A 21,360-nucleotide genomic window follows, 5' to 3' on the forward strand; every position below is an offset into this window, starting at 1 on the left:
GGTGAACTAAACCAAGTCCTTCCTGTGGAGCTCACTGTCTATGAACTGATTCTTCCTTCGTGTCCTCATCATCTGCTCAGTCCAGCGATGCGGTAAAAGCCAGTAAGTGTTCCTCCTCCTTTGCTCACCAGATTTTTAAAGGAAAGATTTGAAGCTGTTCCACTGAGAAACATTTTGTCATTTCTTCGGAGAGGCTCAAGAGCAATCTTGCAGCCTCTAAGCAGTTCATTAGCAGATTGCTTTAACTGGCTCCAACCCTGCACCCTGCTTCTTTGATTCGTTGTTGAAACCATGTGCCTTTCTGGGATGACCTTGTGCCTACCTGCTCCACATAGTGCTCTTAATCCCATAAGGCACTGTTCTAAAGCCTCTCATCATCTCAAACTACAGTCACCCACCCCAAGTTAACGAGTTTACTCCCTCAGGTCAAACCGGCCACAGCCATGGTTTTCCATCATCGCACAAAGGGTGTCTGTTTTGTTTGTTTTGGATGCTCAAGTTAATCTCCACCCACTAGGGAGGCAAAATGGACAGGTTCATTTCAAGAGGATGGGAGGAAGGTTGGGTTTCAGCACTTGGTAACCTTTACTTTGGGGGAAATCCTCTCACTGCACCAAGGCAAACTTCCTGGAGGAAGTGCCTGCCAGTTGTGCAGTGAGGGCAAGTGTTCCCTCCTCCAAAGCAGCTCGCATCCATCAGTGGTAAGAAGACTTAGCCAAGAAATACTCACCATCTCCCAGCCTTTCTCATTACTAGAAAGCAGTGAGAAACAAACAAACGAAAGACAGACATCACAGTTTGCCTGCGATCATCATTCTTTCCATTAAGCCAACACTTAAGAGCTCACAGCCTGGGCAGCAGACACACAACTGGCCTGGAGGGTTCTGTAATGACCAATACCTGGTTCCTGGCTTCAAGGGCTTCACTCTTTGGTGGAGGAGACAACTACATAAAGCGTTGATTACAAAATCACCCCTTTGGAGAAGGTCCAAACTCCTCAGCAAGGCCTGCAAGGCTCTGCACGATTTGGTTCCCGTGGTGTATTCCAGCCTCACACCCTCTACTTCCACCCCTATTTTCTCCACTCACCACGATGTCTTAACCACACCAAGCAGCATGCGAGTCCCTGAACAAGTGGTGCTACTTCTGTCCTTTGCTTAAACTACTCCTTGGCCTGAAATGCCCCTCTTGCAAGCTAGCAAAGATGCTTCTGTCCCCTTCTCTGACGGAGGTCTCTCTGCAGCAGATCCCAACTGGGAAAAAGGGAGATGCCTGAATCTTAATTCAAGTTTTGAAATTTTATTTTCCTGAGACTGGACATTTCATTTCATGCATTGAAACTGTTGTGTGACTTAAAAGTAGCCATCGCTTTGGGTTTTTAAAATGTGAGTCCAGCCAAGAATGTTTGAGACTTTGTCTCAGTTTTCATCCAGGGACAGGGAGAACAGGAACCTCCAGAAAAAAAAAATACAAAGGAATTGTGAGAGAAAAAGATAAATCTATGTTATGATCACATCCTATGGGCCACAATTGCTCAACCTCCAGGCAACCCACGCCTGTCTTTCCCTTAGACTGTGAGTCCCTTCCTGCGTGGAGGGAAGACTGTGCAGTAAATGTTCAATGAAGACAGGGTGGGCACAGGGGCGAGAAATGGAACTGCACAGTGCAGGACAGGCTCTGCCCCAGGCATCACGTGCTCGTGTAGGACTCAGGGCTAGCACTGCCCCAGGAGTCAGCCTCAGATATGCAGGGTCTTGCAAAGGAGGCCCTTGCGGGTTTTAACATCTGTCTTTCGCTACACAGATAAACCCAGAAACTTTATAATGCAAATGCACCCCAGAAAGGCAATGTGAATCCAAAGGAGTATCTAAGTGTGGACAACACGTGTCAGATGCTTTCCTGCTGACACTTTGCTTGTACAGTGGACACCAGGGAGAGCCGTAAGGACCCACCTAAAGAGAAGCGTAGGCTGGGCACGGTGGTTCACACCTGTAATCCCAGCACTTTGGGAGGCCGAGGGAGGCAGATCACTTGAGGTCAGGAGTTCAAGTCCAGCCTGGCCAGCATGGTGAAACCCCAACTCTACTAAAAATACAAAAATTAGCTGGGTGTGGTGGCGGGCGTCTGTAATCCCAGCTTCTCAGGAGGCTGGGGCAGGAGAATCACTTGAACCCGGGAGGCAGAAGTTGCAGTGAGCTGAGACTGTGCCACTGCACCCTAGCCTGGGCAACAGAGTAAAACCCCATCTCAAAAAAAAAAAAAGAAAAGAAAAGGAGAGAAATGTCGTCACCAAGTAAACCAAAGACAAGAGATGGAAGCCACATGGCTGACAGCCCATCTGTGTGCACTGCCATAATCTCACCACCCCGTGGGATGTGCAACCTGTAGCAGTGAAAAAGGTGAGCCTGACAGGTTAACAAATCTGCCCCAAATCACACCACCACTAAGTGACAGACTGGGATTCAAATTCAGGAGTATGTATCTCCAGAGCCCCTTCCAGCAGGCCACACTGGCTGACTCTGGGTCAGACCTTCATCTCCTTCTTCCATTTGCTTGGAGGCTACTCTGGAAACCTTCAACTCTGTGCATTTGAGAATTGAGAGGAGAAATGAAGGACCCATCCCCATGGTCCACACAGGGCTGGGAGTAGTGAAAGTCAGAGGGCAGGGTGGAAGGCAAGGCTGCTGCTGAGGATGGGAGGCTCTCCCAGGCTTCAACAGTGCCCCTGTGTGCACAGTGCCGCAGGCATCCTGCCTCCCCTACCGTGGGCCCCTGCATGACCGGGCTCACTACCCTCAGTGGCAGCACAGGGGCTGGGGGAGAGCAACCAACACACCGTTCACCCACCCCACCCCTTGCTGGCTCCCTCACAGGCCAGCCGCATGCTGGAGCTGGGCACCCACTGTCTGACACGTGGCGAGTCAGCACAGCTGGACCAAGGACCTACCCAGGAACCACAGGTCACAGAACCATTCCAGGAGTTGGTCAAGAACAAGTGACACTAACTCTATCCCAAACCCTTGTCAGCCTTCACTCATTTCTCTCCTGTTGGGGAAACATCTGGGATACAGCTGCCCCGCTCCTATGATTACAATATAGCCCTGCCACCTGAGGAGGGGCCCCCAGCTCAATGACAGGGGTGTGGACAGGGGCCTGGCTCAGCTTTGGCCCTAGCCTGAAACCGCTCAGCTTGCTCATACCCTAGTGGGGCAGATGTGACCTCATCAACTGTTGTCTAGCAGTGGGGCCAGTCCCAGCCACCTTCTCTGAAGAATGACCCCTCGTGGGCAGCTTTGTCTGACTTGACTGTAGGTTCTCAAGATTGGATGACACTCAGGAGGGGGACAACATATGCTTAGGGAATGTAAGGTTTATCAGTTGAGAAGACACACAAGCTTCCACAAATTGATATATTTACTTCATTGTCAGCGGAGTACACACACACACATAGATATCTCTGAGTCATTTTAACTCACATAATTACAAGGATACAAACACACACTAGTTCATCCCTGTGGCTGAGTGCCCTTAGGGAATACTCAAATCCCAGTGGGACTTCTCTCTGCATCTTCTGGCCACTCTGGTCATTCTCCCTGAGCCCACCCACCTTCTCCCCATCCCTTCCATTCTTCCACGATGGTGGCAAAGCAGGGAAGGGCCAGTGGAAACAGACTGCAGGTGCACAGAGGCTTGGACAGGCCAGAGTCCACTGCAGCTGCTTTGGTGTCTCTCCTTGGTTCATGTGGTGGGCACTTCGCCACTTCACAGACACTGTCAATTCCCTGAAGGCAAGGCCCAGGGCTTTGACTTCCCTGGGCATGGAGAGACAGTGGTCAGGAAAAGCAGCTCTTTGGCAGACTGCTGGGGGTGTGACAACTGTGAGGGCTCAGGGGCTACAAGCAGGGACAGAGCAAGCTCGCAAACAAATAACTGAGACCCGACACGGTATGTACTGGAGCAGAGCTGTGCAGGGCGCTGAAGGAGCAGAGGAGGGGGTGGGGCAGGACAGCTTCCTTGGAGGGAGCCCTTCAGGCACTGTCATGTGCCACATCCTGTGTGAGGCACTTCACCTTCATCTTACTGAATCTGGGATTCAAATCCAGATCTGTCTGCTTCTAAAACCCATGCGCTTTCTTCTGTACAGGTTGCTATCTGAGGGGACATCTGCTCTGGGACTCAGAGAATGATAAAGAGATCTCCAGAATAAATGAATCACTTTCAGAGAAAAGTAAAAGAACAAAAACACAAAAATAAAAAACACACAAAAGAAACAAAAAAATACCACATTCTCCCCAAATTTCACATCGTAAGTGGCTGGAAGTGCAAACATAAAGGATGCTGGCAACATGGTCGCGGCAAGAGGAGCCTCCGAAGCAAGGTCAGCTTCTCCCCTGATTTCTAGCTTTCAGCCAACAAGGCCAATGGATCTTCCAAACCTGCTGCTGCTGTTGAGCTCCAGAAGAGGGGCCTCTCAACTTCCAGAGGCCAGGAAGGCTCACTCTCCGGGCTCTCAGTTTTGTTTTTTATACTGCAAGACAGAGAGATTTGAAGTGGAGGAGGGAAGCCAACAGGGGCAGGAGGACTCTGGGGAAATCTCAAGCCTCCATCATCTGGACCTCACCTGCCTCCTGCAGGGGCTTCTTGGAGGTGGTGAAACCCAGGCAAGAGGCACTGGACAGCCAAATCTCTAGTTCATGCCTGGACTCCCTTTCTTCTTTAATGAAAAAGGAAGCTGACGGGTGGGGAGGGAGGATAATAAGGAAACTGGGGTGCCTGTCCTCTCTGAGTCTTATTTCAGGGAAAAAAAAAATCCCAGGTGGAGGAGGACCCTTGGAAGCCAGTTGCTATAATCACTGGGTTTTTGAAAATGGACCCTGGGTCCCATATCTGGAGAGTAAGTTAGAAGGACAGGGAGGTGGGGGCACACTCCAACTCTCTAGGGCCTCCTAATACCAGCATCTAAGGGCCAAGAAGCCAGTCAACATTCCTGACTCCCTCCCTTCTTCCACCAAAACATACTGAATGTTTCCTCCATAATTCTGCCCCAGTGTGAATACGTCCCCGAGACAGGGAGTCCCTCCCCAGGACAGCTTTCCTGTCTGCGGCGTCATGGCGCCACTTCCAGCTCTGGCACTAGAGCTTCCCCTCCTTCTTCCTACCGACCCTCTCAACTCCATCAGCACTGTTGGGCGGAAATTTGCCTTTAAGTACGAAGAGTAAGAGCCCCTCCCCACTTGCAGAATATAAATGCAACCAGAAGGGATCTGCCTTCACCTTTCAGCTTCTGGAGGAGGGAAGCAGCTGGCTGGTGGCCTCCTCCACGGGGACCATTCTCAACTGTGGGGCAGGAGTGGCCTCTAGTGGTCATGGGGATCACAGCCATCATCACCCCAGCTCCTCACAGGCAGAGCCCGGGGGCCAAGCACCTACTTTGTTCATGATCCAGTCAGCATCTTCAATGGCCCTTTTAATAATCTGCTGGATTCTCTCAGGGTTGTCTTCATCTGAATGAACCCGAAAACTCTGCAAGTTTAAGCATAAGGAAAGATGACTCGGCAAAATTCCCAGGACCGACAGCTTCAGAGCACCAGTCACAGGCCAGGGACACTGCTGGGCACTGTATATCCAGCAGTTCTCTTCATCCCCCATAGACAGTTATGATTATCCCACACAGAGATGAGGAAACAGAGGCTCAGAAATCCCCCCTTGGCTGCTGAACAATAGCATTTGAATCCTAGTCTATGTGACTGCGAAGCCACCAGGGTAGGTGCAAAGACTGGCCCCCAAGTTACCCCTAAATCAAGCTGGGCCCAAAAGCTACCAGGCAGTGGAGGCCAAGGGAAACTTCCATCTCTCTTCCTCAGAAGAAGCTGTTTTCCCCAGGGTGAGATCTCTGCATAGGTTTCACAGCAGGGAGGAAGAAGTAGGGCTTCTCTCAGCCCAGTGCTAGGAAAGCCACACAGGGAAGGAAGGGGAGGCAGTAGAGAGAGTAGTTTCAGGAAATCAACCCAGGCCCAATGCAGAGCATGGGATGCTGTTTGCTTTTGACCAGATGTTCACCCTTGAGAAGCAATCCAAGATTCAGGTTTTGCTTTCCAAAAAGAACTGGCACCACGCGTGGTGGCTCACGCTTGTAATCACAGCACTTTGGGAGGCCAAGGTGGGCAGATCACCTCAGGTCTGGAGCTCGAGACCAGCCTGACAACATGGATAAATCCCATCTCTACTAAAAATACAAAGTTAGCCGGGTGTGGTGGCGCGTGCCTATAATCCCAGCTACTCAGGAGGCTAAGGGAGGAGAATCCCTTGAACCCAGGAGGCGGAGGTTGTGGTGAGCCGAGATTGCACTGTTGCACTCCAGCCTGGGTAACCAGAGTGAAACTCCATCTCAAAAAGAAACAGAACTGGCCTCTTCCCCTCCCTGTCACTCCCAGCCCCACACATCCCCCTGCTCATCTTTAGGAGCCCCCTCAGCATCCACCTCTGGGATGCCCTCCTTGACTCCCCAGACAGCTAACTGCTCCCTTCTCCATGTTTCCACAGCCCTCTGTGGCTACCGCCACCTCTTTTTTTTTTTTTTTTTCCTTTCCATATTATATTTGTATGAATTTTAGCTAACTTTCTATTTGGAAATGATTTCTCACTTACAGAAAGTTGTGATAATAATACAAAGAATTTCCTATCAGAATCACTGATTGTTAACATTTTGCTACACTTGCTTTATCATTCTCTTTATATAAGTATGTATAAGTCTTTTTAGAAGCATTTAAGAATATGTTACAGACGGCCGGGCGCGGTGGCTCAAGCCTGTAATCCCAGCACTTTGGGAGGCCGAGACGGGCGGATCACGAGGTCAGGAGATCAAGACCATCCTGGCTAACCCGGTGAAACCCCGTCTCTACTAAAAAATACAAAAAAACTAGCCGGGCGAGGTGGCGGGCGCCTGTAGTCCCAGCTACTCGGGAGGCTGAGGCAGGAGAATGGCGTAAACCCGGGAGGCGGAGCTTGCAGTGAGCTGAGATCCGGCCACTGCACTCAGCCCGGGAGACAGAGCGAGACTCCGTCTCAAAAAAAAAAAAAAAAAAAAAAAAAAAAAAGAATATGTTACAGACACCCTGTCCTTACCCCTAAACATTCCCATGTGTATTTCCTAATGACAAGGGCATTCTCTGACATAACCACAATAATAAAATTCAGAAGACTCAACATTGAAACAACACTGTAATCTATAGCCCACATTCCAATTTCATGCACTGCCCCAGTAGTAGTGTTTTGTTTTGTTTTGTTTTTTTAGGCAGGTTCTCACTCTGTCACCCAGGTGAGAATACAGTGGCACAATCACAGCTCATTGCAGCCTCGACCTCCTGGGTTCAAGCAATCCTCCCAACTCATTGTTTGATTTTTCTGTAGAAAAGACCAGGTTGGTCTTGAACTCCTGAGCTCAATCTGCCTGCCTTAGCCTCCCAAAATGCTGGGATTACAGGCATAAGCCATCATGCCTGGCTCCCAGTAATATTCTTTACAGCAATTTTTTTCTGGTCTAGGATCATACATTACATTTAGTCACCATATCTCTTGAGTTCTCTAATCCAGAACAGTTCTTTCTTTGTGTTTCACGGCACTGACATTTTTGATGAGCACAGGCCTATTGGTTGTGTGGCAGATGACCTCTCAATTTGGGTTTACCTGATGTTTTCTCAGGATTAAATTCAAGTTGTACACTGTTGGCAGGGATGCCTGCCTAAATGATGTCGTGCCCCACAGTCTATTTTAATTACCCATTTAGCTGCCTCATACGTGCCCTAGCACAGCTGGTATGCTGGCTGATGTACCCTGTGTTTCCTGGACAGAGAGGAGCTGGGCTGCCCAGCACTGGTTTCCTGTGGCTCTTACCACACTGCCACCTCACCACCATCTCAGAGACTAGCTCTGTGCCCTGGCCTTGGCCTCTGACCCGCACCCCCGAGCCTGCCACTAGAGGCAGCCCCCAGACCTGGTGGACGCAGCTCCCACCTGCCTGACAGCATGCTTGTAATGCTGCTGGATGCCCTTGGTCGGCAGCCGCCGGCAACAGCGCAGCAAGTATCGGTAGAGCTGCAGTGGCCTCTGAACCAGTTCTGCCCCTGGCAGCGGGGCCATCCGTGAGACCTTCTGTCCCTGGAAAACAAGGAGCATCACTTCTAGGGCATCAAGCCAAGTTCTATACTCAGCCCTGACCCCCAGGTCCCAAGCCTTGGTGCAGTACAGTGGCCCCTCCTGTCCCATCCCATGGAGCCTGCACCTTGCGGTGGGCTGGGCATTCAGTCCTACAGAAGCTCTAGCCCAGAGCAGGCCCGCAAGACCAAGGGTGAGTGTGGAGGGAGATGTACAGCCTCATTCCTGGCATCTTCTTTCTGGAACTCAACTTCAGATGGTGCGTGAGTAGGTGTCCCTCACAGGCAGGGTAGGGTAGATAAGCAGGAAGACCGTGAGGGGTAATCACTAGGAAAATCACTAGGAAACCAGCTCCGACATCAGCCCTGGTCTGGTGAGGGCACAAGCCACAGAGGGGAGGGAGAATGCCTACAGGCCTGAGCCTCAAAACTCAAAGTGTGCTCCTGAGCCAGCAAAACCCACAGCACCGGGAGATCAACAGAAATGCAGTCTCAGGCCCCACCTCACACCCACCAGATCAAACCTGCATTTTAACAAGGATGCCAGGAGATTTGCATGCACATTTTAAAGTCTGAGAAACATGAATCTAGGGGACTCTGCACAGAGAAGACGCTGGACAGAGTCACCACAGCGTGGGCACGTGATTTCATTTTGCTATGAGTTATCATAAAAATCACAATGGGCTGGGCGTGGTGGCTCACACCTGTAAGTTGGGCAGATTACTTAAGGTCAGGAGTTCGAGACCAGCCTGGCCAACATTGTGAAACCCTGTCTCCACTACAAATACAAAAATCAGCCAGGCTTAGTGGTGCATGCCTGTAATCCCAGCTACTTGGGAGGCTGAGGCAGGAGGATCACTTAAACCCCAGAAGTGGAAATGGCAGTGAGCCGAGATAGTACCACTGCACTCCAGCCTGGGTGACAAAGCAAGACTCCATCTCAAAAAAAAAGAGAATCACAATGAGTACTTGTTTGTCTCTATTCACTTCACATGTGATTAATGAACACAGTCACAGAGAGGTCTGATAACTTGCCCAAGATCACACAGCTGATAAAGCTGGAGCTTGGATTTGAACTCTGGCAGTCTGGCTTCAGAGCCTTTTTTTTTTTTTTTTTAAAGGTATAGTTGACATATAACCAACTTCATATACTTAAAGTATGTAATTTGATAAGTGCTGCCACAGGTACACACCAGAGAAATCACCGCTATAATCAAGAGAATGAACATAACCATCATTCCCCAAAATTTACCTCATACCCTTTGTAATGCCTCCCTCCCGCCCTCCCCATGTCCCCATCCCCAGGCAACCGATGCATTTTCCAGAGTTTTGTATAAATGGAATTACACAGCAAGCTCTCTTTCGTGTCTGCAGAACCCATATTCTCTGTATTAACACTCTCTCTAAAGAACCCACTACTCTAGCCTAACCTCTTCTGTTTTAAGGGAACTATGAGAGTATAGATTGTTTTAAATGGTAGGTTCTAGAATATATGGGCTTGCAAAGCTTTTTTCAGGCTCCTGCCTGAACCTCTGCCACAGCATCTGCCTGGTGTCCCAGTACCTGGCCTGTCACTCCAGTCTCCTCCACACCGTACCACGTGAGCTCTGGAATCAGTGTCCTGGGCGCATCCCAGTCAGTCACATGAACTGCTCCCAGACCCCTCAAACCACCAAATGTGGTGCCTTTTGGTGCACATGCAGTTCCCTGGCCATGGACTCCTTCCCATCTTCTCCGTGCGAGGAACCTTGTTCATCCTTCCAGGCTCAGCTCAGTGTCCTTCCTCCTGGAAGCCTTTACTCACTGTCCCTCTCTGGAGAAAGAGGCACTCACCCTGTCCTCTGTGGGGCTGCAGTGCCCCCTCATGGTGCTGCCAGGGACTCATCTGCTACCTTGCCTGTGGCTCTCCCTGGGCTGAGCGCCTGGCCCACAGCGGGTTTCACTCACCGTTAACTAAACAGAATGAAGCTACTATCTCCTCTGTACAGAGAGACACCCGCTATATTCCAGATGAAGGAGCTAAAAGAGATCCAGTGACTGGTCTTAGTTTTGAAGGAACGTATAGGGGAAAAAAAAAAACCCTCCCCTCACCTTGCAAAAAGAACCAGAAACTAAATCCATCAGGTGCCCTTAAACTAAGAAGGGAAGCTTAGGAAGTAGCTGGTTCCAGAGGCTCCTTCATTCCATTTACATCCCATTATCTCCTCGGCAACAATAAATGTGTCTCCTCAGCTACGTTAGCCAATTCCTCCTGGTTCCCTGGACTCTTGCTCTGATGCTGGAGTAGACAGGTAGTTGTCTGACCCCCACCATCCAGTCTCCCTTCTAGTAACAGCCCCAGTGTGTGATCTGGGGTGCACCCTTCCCCAGGGCTCAGCCCAGAAGGTCTGAGTGGGACTATCAGAGCCCCGCATCCACGTGGGTATAAGGACTGGCTCACACACGGGCATGTGACAAAAGCTAGTCCAATCAGAGTGCATCGTAACACTTCTGAAGTGGCGAGAAAGGACGCTAGCTCCTTCCCTCTCAACTTGATGCTGGGAGGATTTGACTCTCTCTCAGTGAAGCCATCCTGCCTCCTTGAGAAGCCTGAGACCACACTCACATAGCAGAAGGCAGAACTGAGACCCTGAGATAAAAACAAGCCCAAAGAATTTATTTGGGCCAGGGGTGGTGGCTCACGCCTGTAAACCCAGCACTTTGGGAGGCTGAGATGGGTGGACTGCTTGAAGCCAGGAGTTTGAGACCAACCTGAGTAACATAGGCAGACCCTGTCTCTACAAAAAATAAAAAACTAACTGGGCATGGTGGCATACACCTGTAGTCCCAGCTACTCAAGAGGCTGTGGTGGGAGGATCCCTTGAGCTTCAGCAGTCAAGGCTGCAGTGAGCTGTGATCATACCACGGCACTCAGCCTGGATGATACAAAGTGAGAGTCTGACTAAAAAAAAAAACAAAAAAAAAAAAAAAAAAAAAATTCATTTTGGCTCTAAAACCATCTACCTGAAGGAAGTCCTTCCCCTAGACTTCTCAATGATCTGAGCCAATTAATCCCCTTTCACCAAAGCAGCTGGGGTTTGTTGTTTTGTCACTTGTAACCCAAAACTTGTAATTGATGGACAGACCCTGACCTCACAAATTCTTCCATGATGCCCTCTGATGATTTCAGGCTGTAAGGAAGAGTCGGACAGGATAGGGCTTCTCAAGTTCCTCCTGCTATCAATCATGACCGTGCCAGTCTGACTCACCACCCAGAAATCAGAGGGGAACCTGTTCCAGGGTGACCAAGACCATGAGGGGCAACCACAGGAGACATACCACCAAAGTCCCCAAGCCGATGGGTAGACTCCACTGGCAGGCTTCCCCAAACTATATAAAGTAGTAATCAAATATTGTAAAATGCTAGTCGCGGAACAGATGGTTACCATCTGCAGTCCTCAAAATTAACATTTGGAAAGAGCACAACTTTGTTTCATTACTTAAAAACTCAAGCAATACTTAGTAACCAACCCAGCAAGTATGGGCGGCAGATTATTTTCAGCTCAATTATAATACTTAGTCATTCTCAGTAATAACTAGTAGAGAATACATGTGTGGGTCCACTTAGAAGAGCTAAACTAAAATGTTTTAATTTGATTTAAAGCGTGGGTTTGCTATTATTTAAGGGGCAATGAACCTCATAGCATCATTGCTAAAACTGCAGTCTAAGCCTCTGGGCCTGGCAACACTTACCTCCCTTGCCCTGCCCTTTGGACTTGATCTTGGCCTCTGCACCCTGGCTCCCTGCCTCTGTGATGGCTCCTCCATCTTCCCAGGCAACGAAACCAAAATCATCAGTCAACCCAGGTTCCTCCTTCTCCTCAATCCCCGTGCCACTGGTTTCTTTTTTCTTTTCTTTTCTTTTTTTTTTTTTTTTGAGATGGAGTTTCGCTCTTGTTGCCCAGGCTAGAGTGCAATGACGCAATCTCGGCTCACCACAACCTCCCACTCCTAGGTTTAAGTGATTCTCCTTAGTAGCTGGGATTATAGGCGCATGCCACCACGCCTGGCTAATTTTGTATTTTTAGTAGAGATGGGGTTTCTCCATGTTAGTCAGGCTGGTCTCGAACTCCCAACCTCAGGTGATCCGCCCACCTTGGCCTCCCAAAGTGCTAGGATTTTTTTTTTTTTTTTTTTTTGAGACGGAGTCTGGCTCTGTCGCCCAGGCTAGAGTGCAGTGGCCGGTTCTCTGCAAGCTCCGCCTCCCGGGTTTACGCCATTCTCCTGCCTCAGCCTCGGAGTAGCTGGGACTACAGGCGCCCGCCACCTCGCCCGGCTAGTTTTTTGTTATTTTTTAGTAGAGACGGGGTTTCACCGTGTTAGCCAGGATGGTCTCGATCTCCTGACCTCGTGATCCGCCCGTCTCGGCCTCCCAAAGTGCTGGGATTACAGGCTTGAGCCACCGCGCCTGGCCTGGGATTACAGGCTTGAGCCACCGCACCCGGCCAAGTGCTAGGATTATAGGCATGAGAAACCACGCCAGGCCCCATGCCACTGGTTTCTAAGTCCTATCAAATTCCACCTCTGAATGCCCCTTATATTTTTCCCTTCCTCTCTACTCTACTGCATACCCTTGGTTCAGACTCTGTCTGGGACAACTGAAACAGCCCCTAGCTGGTCTCCCTGTCTTCCAGTCCATTTTCTGCCATCCTACTCTGCTCAATAGCCAGAGTGACTCTTTCTAAAACAAATTTCAAAGTGTCCTGTCCTTCATAAAACCCCTAAAATCCACCCCTGCCCCCATCATTCATGGCAACTTTTCCCAAAATGTAGAAGAAATACCTAAAATCATTTTAGGTAGTATATGGCCAGTATTTTTTATTGTAATGATTTTACATTTATTTTCATGTGTAATGAGGGGGAAAAAACACGTTTTCATAGGTATTAATGGCCTAAAGCAATTTTTTCAAATGGGTATAAAACTGATTTTTTTTTTTTTTTTTATGTATCAAACAAATAATGCAATTGAAATGTGGACCCGGCAAAAATCATGAGGGTCCTGAAGTGTGGAAAGCACTGGTCTACAGAATAAAATCCAGGCTTCTGTCCATGGCCTGCAAGGCCCCTCTCGATCTGGCCCCTACCTACCCCTCATCTGCACCTCTCACCACCCACGGCCTAGTCCAGGCAAACCGAGTCCTGTATGGCACACTCCATAACAGCCCATGCTGTGTTTGCCTGTTATGGTCTCAGCACTGGGGCAGAATGTCTGGTGTGGAGTAGATGTATTTGTTGGGGTTTTCCAGAGAAATAGAACCTATAGGAGGGTGTGTGTGTGTGTGTGTGTGTGTGTGTGTGTGTGTGTGTGTGTGTGAGAGAGAGAGAGAGAGAGTTTATTATAATGAACTGGCTCATGCAATTATGGAGATTGGCAAGTCCAAAATCTGCAGAGCCAATGTCCCAGTTCAAATACAAAGGCTGGAAGCTGCTGTAGAACCCGGAAGAGCTGATGTCCCAGTTCGAAAGCCACAGGCAAGAGAATTCTCTTACTCAGGGGAGGCTTAGACTTTTCGTTTTATTAAGGCCTTCAATGGATTGGAAAAGGCTCACCCATATTATAGAGGACTGTGTGCTTTACTCCATCGAACAATTTAAACGTTAATCTCATCCACAGATACCCACACTGAAACACCCAGAATAATGTTTGACCAAATACCTGGGCCTCCTGTGGCCCAGTCAAGTTGACACATAAAATTAACTATCCTGGTGGACATTCAGTTTCTATTTTGAATGAATCCTCCTACTTCTGCCTACTGTGCCCCTCTCTGCTTCCTGCACACCTCCTGCCTCTTCCACACTCAGCTCTGTGGCCTGGCTTCTCCTCCTGAAAGCCCTCACTGACCCGGCCACCATGCTCAGTGGTTACCTTGAAACAGCCTTCATCACCCCACATTACTCTAGGTCAGGCCTCTAGTTCAGGCTCTTGCCGGGGTTGCTGGAAGGGTATCCACCTGCCCTCGGGCCCCACCAGCCATTCTCCATATGGTGGTCACAGTGATTTGCTAAATTCCTGAATGAAAATCTTCACTGGATGTGAAAATGGTAGTGTGAATTACGAATTTTCTTGGGTCATGAGACTGATGTGGTTATGTAGGAGAATCACCTTACTCTCAGGAGATGCAGGCGAAAGGATTTAGAGGTGACGTGTCATCAGGTCTGCAACCTCCTTTCAAATAGTTCAGCAAAAGACAGCACAGAGAGAAGACTGAGGAAGACGAAGAAATGCAGCAGAATGTTCAGATCGCGTTTAGATGGTAGGTGTTAAGGGTGAACACTGCGCTGTTATTTCAACTTCCATATATTTGGAAAATTTTCCTAATAAAAAATTGCTTTAAAAACATACCTGGCAGGGAGCCACCCAGTTTTTCTCCCTACATGTGCTCCAAGTGGCAGGGAACTCACAAGTCCCCCATTTTCACTCTGTTCAAGCTATTGGAAAGTCCCTCCAGTTCTGAGTTAAAATTCCCCACTGTAAAGTTCCACTCACTGGTCTGAGCTCTACTCTTTGGGACAAAATCTTCCCTCACCTACTCCCAAGTCCAGCTTTTCATTATTCACAGTCAACTACCCCAGCCCTCCCTAGTCCCTTTTCCAGTGGAAGCAGCCGGGAGGTGTTGTTGCGTCTCAAAGTGTCTCTGTCCCACTTGCCCTCTTCTGAATACACGTACCTTTATTTTTGATACCACGCTTAAACATGCTGTCCCATGGGAAAACAACAGTTTGGCCATGCTCTGACCAACTACCCAGGCAGTGGTCCTGTCACCTCCTTTGACCTGGGAATTCAAGGAATGCAGCTCAGACTGCATTCTCTGTTGGGGCCCTCACGTGGCCCTGGCATTTGGCTCAAAGGCAATTTTCCATGTACTGCTCTTTTTTTCCTTTTTTTTTTTTTTTTTTGAGACGGAGTTTCGCTCTTGTTCCCCAGGCTGGAGTACAATGGCGCGATCTTGGCTCACTGCAACCTCTGCCTCCCAGGTTCGAGCAATTCCCCTGCCTTAGCCTCCCCAGGAGCTGGGATTACATGTTCATGCCACCATGCCCGGCTAATTTTTGTATTTTTAGTAGAGATGGAGTTTCGCCATGTTGGCCAGGCTGGTCTCAAACTCCTGACCTCAGGTGATCCACCCGCCTCGGCCTCCCAAAATGCTGTGATTCCAGGCATGAGCCACTGCGCCTGGCTCCTGAGCTGTTCTTAAGTCTGTTTCCCCATCTTTTATTTTATGAGGTCATTCCAGAGTCACAATCTGCCACCATCCTTGGGGGGGGTCTGTTATATGACTGAATGTTATCCAACTCAATTCAACAAAACAAGAGCACAGAAACAGTCACATACCAGGTAAACACGGGGTAAGGACAAAGAGAAAGAGAGTAACCCTATATACTGGAAGCATCAGTCAACTACGCCATGCCATTCAGAGCATCTAGCATGTGTACAACTCTGGACCCAGCCCTAGGACCACAGAGATGAACAGTCTGGTGTACCTAGCTCTCCAACCCAGAGCCTTGTGCAAAGCCGATGGCTCCCATCCAGGGAATGGGTAGGACATGCCAAGTTTGAGAGTTTTTCATTTTACCTCATTTAATCCTCACAACAATATTTTAAGGTAGGTATCATTAGTCCCACTTTATAGATGAGGAAACTGAGGCCCTGAGAGTTTAAGTAACTTGCCAGGAGCAACAAAGCTAGTATAGAGCAAGACCCAGAATAGAATCTAGGTCTATTTGATTCCAAAGACTATGCCCTTATCTGCTTCGTGAAACCACCTGCTATGTCTGAACCACCCATAAAAATACTGACCAGATCAGGACTAAGGACCCCACAAAGAACTCCAGCAGGATTCATGCACGACTAGGTTCAAGCATTTATAAAGGCACTTGACTGCACTACCATCCAGTACTCCTCAATCCTCTCTACAAAACCTTGCTCCATGCCTTTCTGAAACCCAAGGACATCCTCTGCAGCTTCCCCCTGCATATAGATGGGAAAAAAATCAAAAGAAAGAAAAGTCACCAGGCTGACATCAATTACACAGATAAAGGAAATGAGCAACTAAAGAAATGCTTAACAATAAAGCTCTTACCAAACCCAGAGGAGAATATGACAGAATTTTTAAAAAGAGAAAATAAAGCTACAAAGGGAATTTCCTGGAAGCCAAGTGGTATCACTGGCACAGATGTTGAGAAGCAGGCCCACAGTCCCATTTAACCCCACTGTCCTTTTCCCTAACCTATGTCCCAATATAGGCACCTAAAAATAAGTAGGAAAAAGTCATATATTAAAAAAAGAACGAAAGAATGGAACTGCAGAAAATAACCAGAAATTATGCCCTATTGAGCACTGATACAAGCTAAATTAAGCCTGCACAGGCCATTTTTTAAATATGCAATTACTCTTCTTGACGGGGAAAGTTGAAAAATAGGAATGGAGTGGTTTTGCTTCCCACCCCCACCCACTCCAGGGCTCCATCTTGCACATCTGTGTTCTCCCAAGCTAGCAATGGGGCAGCAATCCCTGCCTCCCCTAGTCCCTCTCCTACACAGTCAAGGCTCTCCAGTCCCCTCACCCCCTTCCTGCTCCCTTCGTCCCTGTTGGCACTACCTTGGTTCCCAGTTTTGTACCCATACCTGGCTGGGACTATCCGAATACCTCCTGATCTATCTCCCTCCTTCCAGCCCAATCCACACAGTGCCACCCAAAAACACTTCCTAAAAAGCACACCCTGTCACTCCCCTTCCTCAGAACCTCTGTGGAGAGTTCTCTACCCATGGCCTTCTGAGATCTGTTTCAGTCCCTCTCATCAATCTCCCCTCCTGCTGTCCTTCCCATACCTCCTGCATTTTAGCCACAGACTGAACTTGGAGGACTTTGGGATCAGATAGTCTGGGTTCAAATCCTGGTTCCATCATTTGCTAGTTCTAGGACCCTGGAAGAGTTTCTTAACTTCTATCTCGAAGTCTGCTCCCCATCTGTCAGTGAGGTCCCTAATAAATAGTATTTCCTACATAGGACTGTTGTAAGAATGAAATAACGCTCCTAGACTACTAAGCATGATGCCTGGCACACACTACGTGTTTACTACTAACTGTTGTTGTTAATATCATCTCTGAAACATGCTGTGCTTTCCCCTACCTTGACTTCTTCACCTGCCTCAAGAATTCCTCTTCATCCTTAGAGGTCCAGCTCCCTGTCACCTCCTTCAGGCTTTCATTCCATGCTATTCACACCCCATTACAGTCATCACACTGCTCTGTAATCACTTATTGTGATTATAATCACACATATATAATTATTGTGCTTATAGAGCAGGTTTTGGAGACAAAGAACCCTAGTTTAAAAGCCTACCTCTGCTATTTACTAGCTGTGTAATCCTGGTCAACCTGGTTGACTTCTCTGGACTTCTGCTTCCCCCACTGTAAACTGGAGAAAAGAATAACCCACCTCACAGGGCTTCTGTAAAGACTAACCTAGCTAACACATGGAAAGTGCCTAGCACAGGGGCTGGCACATCTTAAGTGCTTGAACATCTTTTTTTTTTTTTTTTTTTTTTTTTTTGGCCTGAGACAGGGTCTCACTCTGTCACCCAGGCTTGAGTACAGTAGCATGATCAGGGATCACTGCAGTCAAAACTGGCCAGGCTCAAACGATTCTACCTCAGCCTCTCAAGTAGCTGGGATCACAGACACACGCCACCACATCTGGCTAATTTTTTAAATTATTTATAGAAACGAGGTCTTGGCCTGGTTGGTCTTGAAATTCTAGGCTCAAGTGATCCTCCTTCCTCAGCCTCCTACAGTGCTGAGATTACAGGCATGAGCCACTGCGCCCAGCGTTGAACATCTTACCCTTTCCTACTTTACTTGGCTATCTGTTCCTTGCTGACTGTAAGCTTCTGGAGGACAAGAGACTACACTGTATTAGTTCAACACCTGTGAAATGAGGGGAAATGAGTAAGAAAATATACATATATATATATATACACACACATACTGTTATTAGTCACTCTTCCACAGTTTATAGTACCTGAACCATAACAGAAGTTCCACAGATGTCAATTGATTCCCAAGTTACCAGAGGAAACTAAAGCCAGTAGGAAACTGTCCTGAAGTCACGAACCTATGGCAGGTGAACCCAGAAAACATTATGCTAAGTGAACGAAGCCAGTCACAACGGGCTTCTTAATGTATGATTCCATTTATACGAAACATCCAGAACAGGCAAATCTACAGAGACAGAAGTACATTAGTGGTTGCCTAGGGCTGGGAGAATGGGAGGAGATAGGAGGGGGGAGTGACAGCTAAAGGAGGTGTTTCTTTTGGGGGGTAATGTTCTAAAAAATTATGGTGACGGCTGCACAACTCTGCAAATACACTAAAAGACACTGAATTGGCCCGGCGCGTGGCTCACGCCTGTAATTCCAGCCCTTTGGGAGGCCGAGGCAGGCGGATCACGAGGTCAGGAGATCGAGACCATCCTGGCTAACACAGTGAAACCCCGTCTCTACTAAAAATACAAAAAATTAGCTGGGCGTAGTGACAGGCGCCTGTAGTCCCAGCTACTCGGGAGGCTGGGGCAGAATGGCGTGAACCCAGGAGGCGGAGCTTGCAGTGAGCCCAGATCGCGCCACTGCACTCCAGCCTGGGCGACAGAGCGAGACTCCGTCTCAAATAAAAAAAAAAAAAAAAAAGACACTGAATTGTGCACTTTAGATGAGTGAACTGTATGCTTCGTAAATTACATCTCAATAAAACTGTTTTTAAAACAATAACCATAAAAAGGATCAATCCTAGGAGCGAAAGGGTTTCGGCCACAGAGCAACTTGCTCTTACGCAGAAGCATAAATCAGTATGTCAAGGTTGCTCCGGCCACCAGGTGCCGCGGGCAGAGGGACGGTGGAGGGGACATTCTCCTTTTAAAAGTGGCCAGGCCGTGAGCCTCTGAGAGGCTGGACCCCTGGGCTGAACCGGACCCCGCGCCCCTCGCTCGCGCCGCAGGCCTTTCCTGCTCCTCCAGGACCTCCCGGCCAGGCCTGTGTCAAGTCCGGGCGCCGCGCTCCGGTGCACCCAGCTCTCCGGGGGAAGAGCGCGGACCGCTAGGGAAAAAATGCCGGCGCGGGTGGCCCCTAGGTCTTCTATAGGTCCGAGGACGCCCGAGGCCGCCACATCCCTAGCCCGCCCCAGCCACCCAGTGGCTCCAGCCGCGGCTGCCCCCGCGCCCCCGCCCTTGGCCTCGGCCTGCGCGGCGCGGCTCACCAGCCTCCACCGGAACGCCAGCCCCGCCGCCGCGGCGACGAGTGCGCCTGCGCCCCGGGGACTGAGCGGCACCGCCCCTGCCCGGCGACGGTGAGCCCAGCGCCCTCTGCCGGCCGCGCACGGGACTCGGGGTCCTACTGGGTGCCTCTTCCTTGATCCGACCCCACCCAGTTAAAAAGGAAAGCTGTCCCCACTAACAGCCTTCGTTACCTGTTACCTCAAACACCCACTCTGCCTTCTGGCTGTTGCTACGCCGGATATAAGCCCTAAAGGTACTCTCTCCTCCTTATTCCTGAATATGGATTGTGCTAAAATAGTAGGGGTGTTCAAGATCTCTGAAAGGCTTGCTGGAGGACTTTTCCTGAACCTCTCGTGTTGATGACAAGAATTGTGTTTGGATAGGAATCTGCGTTTTGAATCATTTCATCAAATTACAGTCCCATAACACCTGTCAAAAGAATAAATATGACAGTAATAAGCATGCTTCCTTTCAGACCCATCTATAATTATAATTGAGGAAAAGAATACAAAATTTAAACTTAGAGCTACTGCCGGTATCATTCTTTGAAAATGAAATAATGCTGTTTTATTAAATAGGCTCTCCCTGCTCTCTCATGTTTAAAGCTCAAGTGCTTCTCTGAATTGATTTAAATACAAGTTTTATATCCTGAAAGAAATAAAGATGAGTCATTATCTTAAGACAAACCCCCTGTTCAATGATGCTGCTGATCTCTCCGCTGATGTCTAAGCGGGAGTTAGGTGGTTAGTGGATAATATTGCTTCTGTTCACGTCTGTCTTCTCCAGGGCTTTTTAAACCTATTCGTAACGAAAAGGCTGATTTCCTTCAGACTCCATGTGTCATTGATTTAACAGGACAATTTCTTACAATTTTTTCTTTTTCCTTTTTCTTTCTTTCTTTTTTTTTTTTTTAAGTAAAACATTGCTCCCCGATGGCACCTGGGAATCTATTTTTCTTCTCTTAGGAAAAGAGAAGCAGGGATATTTCTTTTTTTTTTTTTTTTTTTTTTTTTTTGGTTTATTTCATTCTTTTTTTTTTATTATTATACTTTAAGTTCTAGGGTACATGTGCATAACGTGCAGGTTTGTTACATATGTATACTTATGCCATGTTGGTGTGCTGCACCCACCAACTCGTCAGCACCCATCAATTCATCATTTATATCATGTATAACTCCCCAATGTAATCCCTCCCTCCTCCCCCCTCCCCATGATAGGCCCCAGTGTGTGATGATCCCCTTCCCGAGTCCAAGTGATCTCATTGTTCAGTTCCCACCTATGAGTGAGAACATGCGGTGTTTGGTTTTCTCTTCTTGTGATAGTTTGCTAAGAATGATGGTTTCCAGCTGCATCCATGTCCCTACAAAGGACACAAACTCATCCTTTTTTATGGCTGCATAGTATTCCATGGTGTATATGTGCCACATTTTCTTAATCCAGTCTGTCACAGATGGACATTTGGGTTGATTCCAAGTCTTTGCTATTGTGAATAGTGCCGCAATAAACATACGTGTGCATGTGTCTTTGTAGTAGAATAATTTATAATCCTTTGGGTATATACCCAGTAGTGGGATGGCTGGGTCATATGGTACATCTAGTTCTAGATCCTTGAGGAATTGCCATACTGTTTTCCATAATGGTTGAACTAGTTTACAATCCCACCAACAGTGTAAAAGCGTTCCTATTTCTCCACATCCTCTCCAACACCTGTTGTTTCCTGACTTCTTAATGATTGCCATTCTAACTGGTGTGAGATGGTATCTCATTGTGGTTTTGATTTGCATTTCTCTGATGGCGAGTGATGATGAGCATTTTTTCATGTGTCTGTTGGCTATATGAATGTCTTCTTTTGAGAAATGTCTGTTCATATCCTTTGCCCACTTTTTGATGGGGTTGTTT

General features: G+C 48.2%; 1 protein-coding gene across 3 annotated transcripts; it reads right to left on the reverse strand.

The window, feature by feature from the left end:
* Positions 1 to 3,355: 3,355 nt before the first annotated feature.
* On the reverse strand, positions 3,356 to 19,530 carry LYRM9 (LYR motif containing 9). 3 transcript variants are annotated; one of them, XM_010372303.2, is made up of 4 exons: positions 19,443 to 19,530; positions 8,014 to 8,157; positions 5,431 to 5,523; positions 3,356 to 4,528 (listed from the first exon to the last, which is right to left on the reverse strand). In XM_010372303.2, exons 2-4 carry the CDS (start codon positions 8,137 to 8,139, stop codon positions 4,511 to 4,513), a joined length of 237 nt encoding a protein of 78 aa, XP_010370605.1. In that variant the 5' UTR covers positions 8,140 to 8,157; positions 19,443 to 19,530; the 3' UTR covers positions 3,356 to 4,510. The 3 variants fall into 3 exon arrangements, with proteins under 3 accessions (XP_010370605.1, XP_030779806.1, XP_030779805.1); XM_030923946.1 differs by lacking the exon at positions 19,443 to 19,530 and adding an exon at positions 18,214 to 18,306; XM_030923945.1 differs by lacking the exon at positions 19,443 to 19,530 and having other exon boundaries at positions 8,014 to 8,177.
* Between the last annotated feature and the right edge of the window lie 1,830 nt (positions 19,531 to 21,360).

Source organism: Rhinopithecus roxellana, chromosome 19, assembly GCF_007565055.1.
Source record: "Rhinopithecus roxellana isolate Shanxi Qingling chromosome 19, ASM756505v1, whole genome shotgun sequence".
NCBI lineage: Eukaryota > Metazoa > Chordata > Mammalia > Primates > Cercopithecidae > Rhinopithecus > Rhinopithecus roxellana.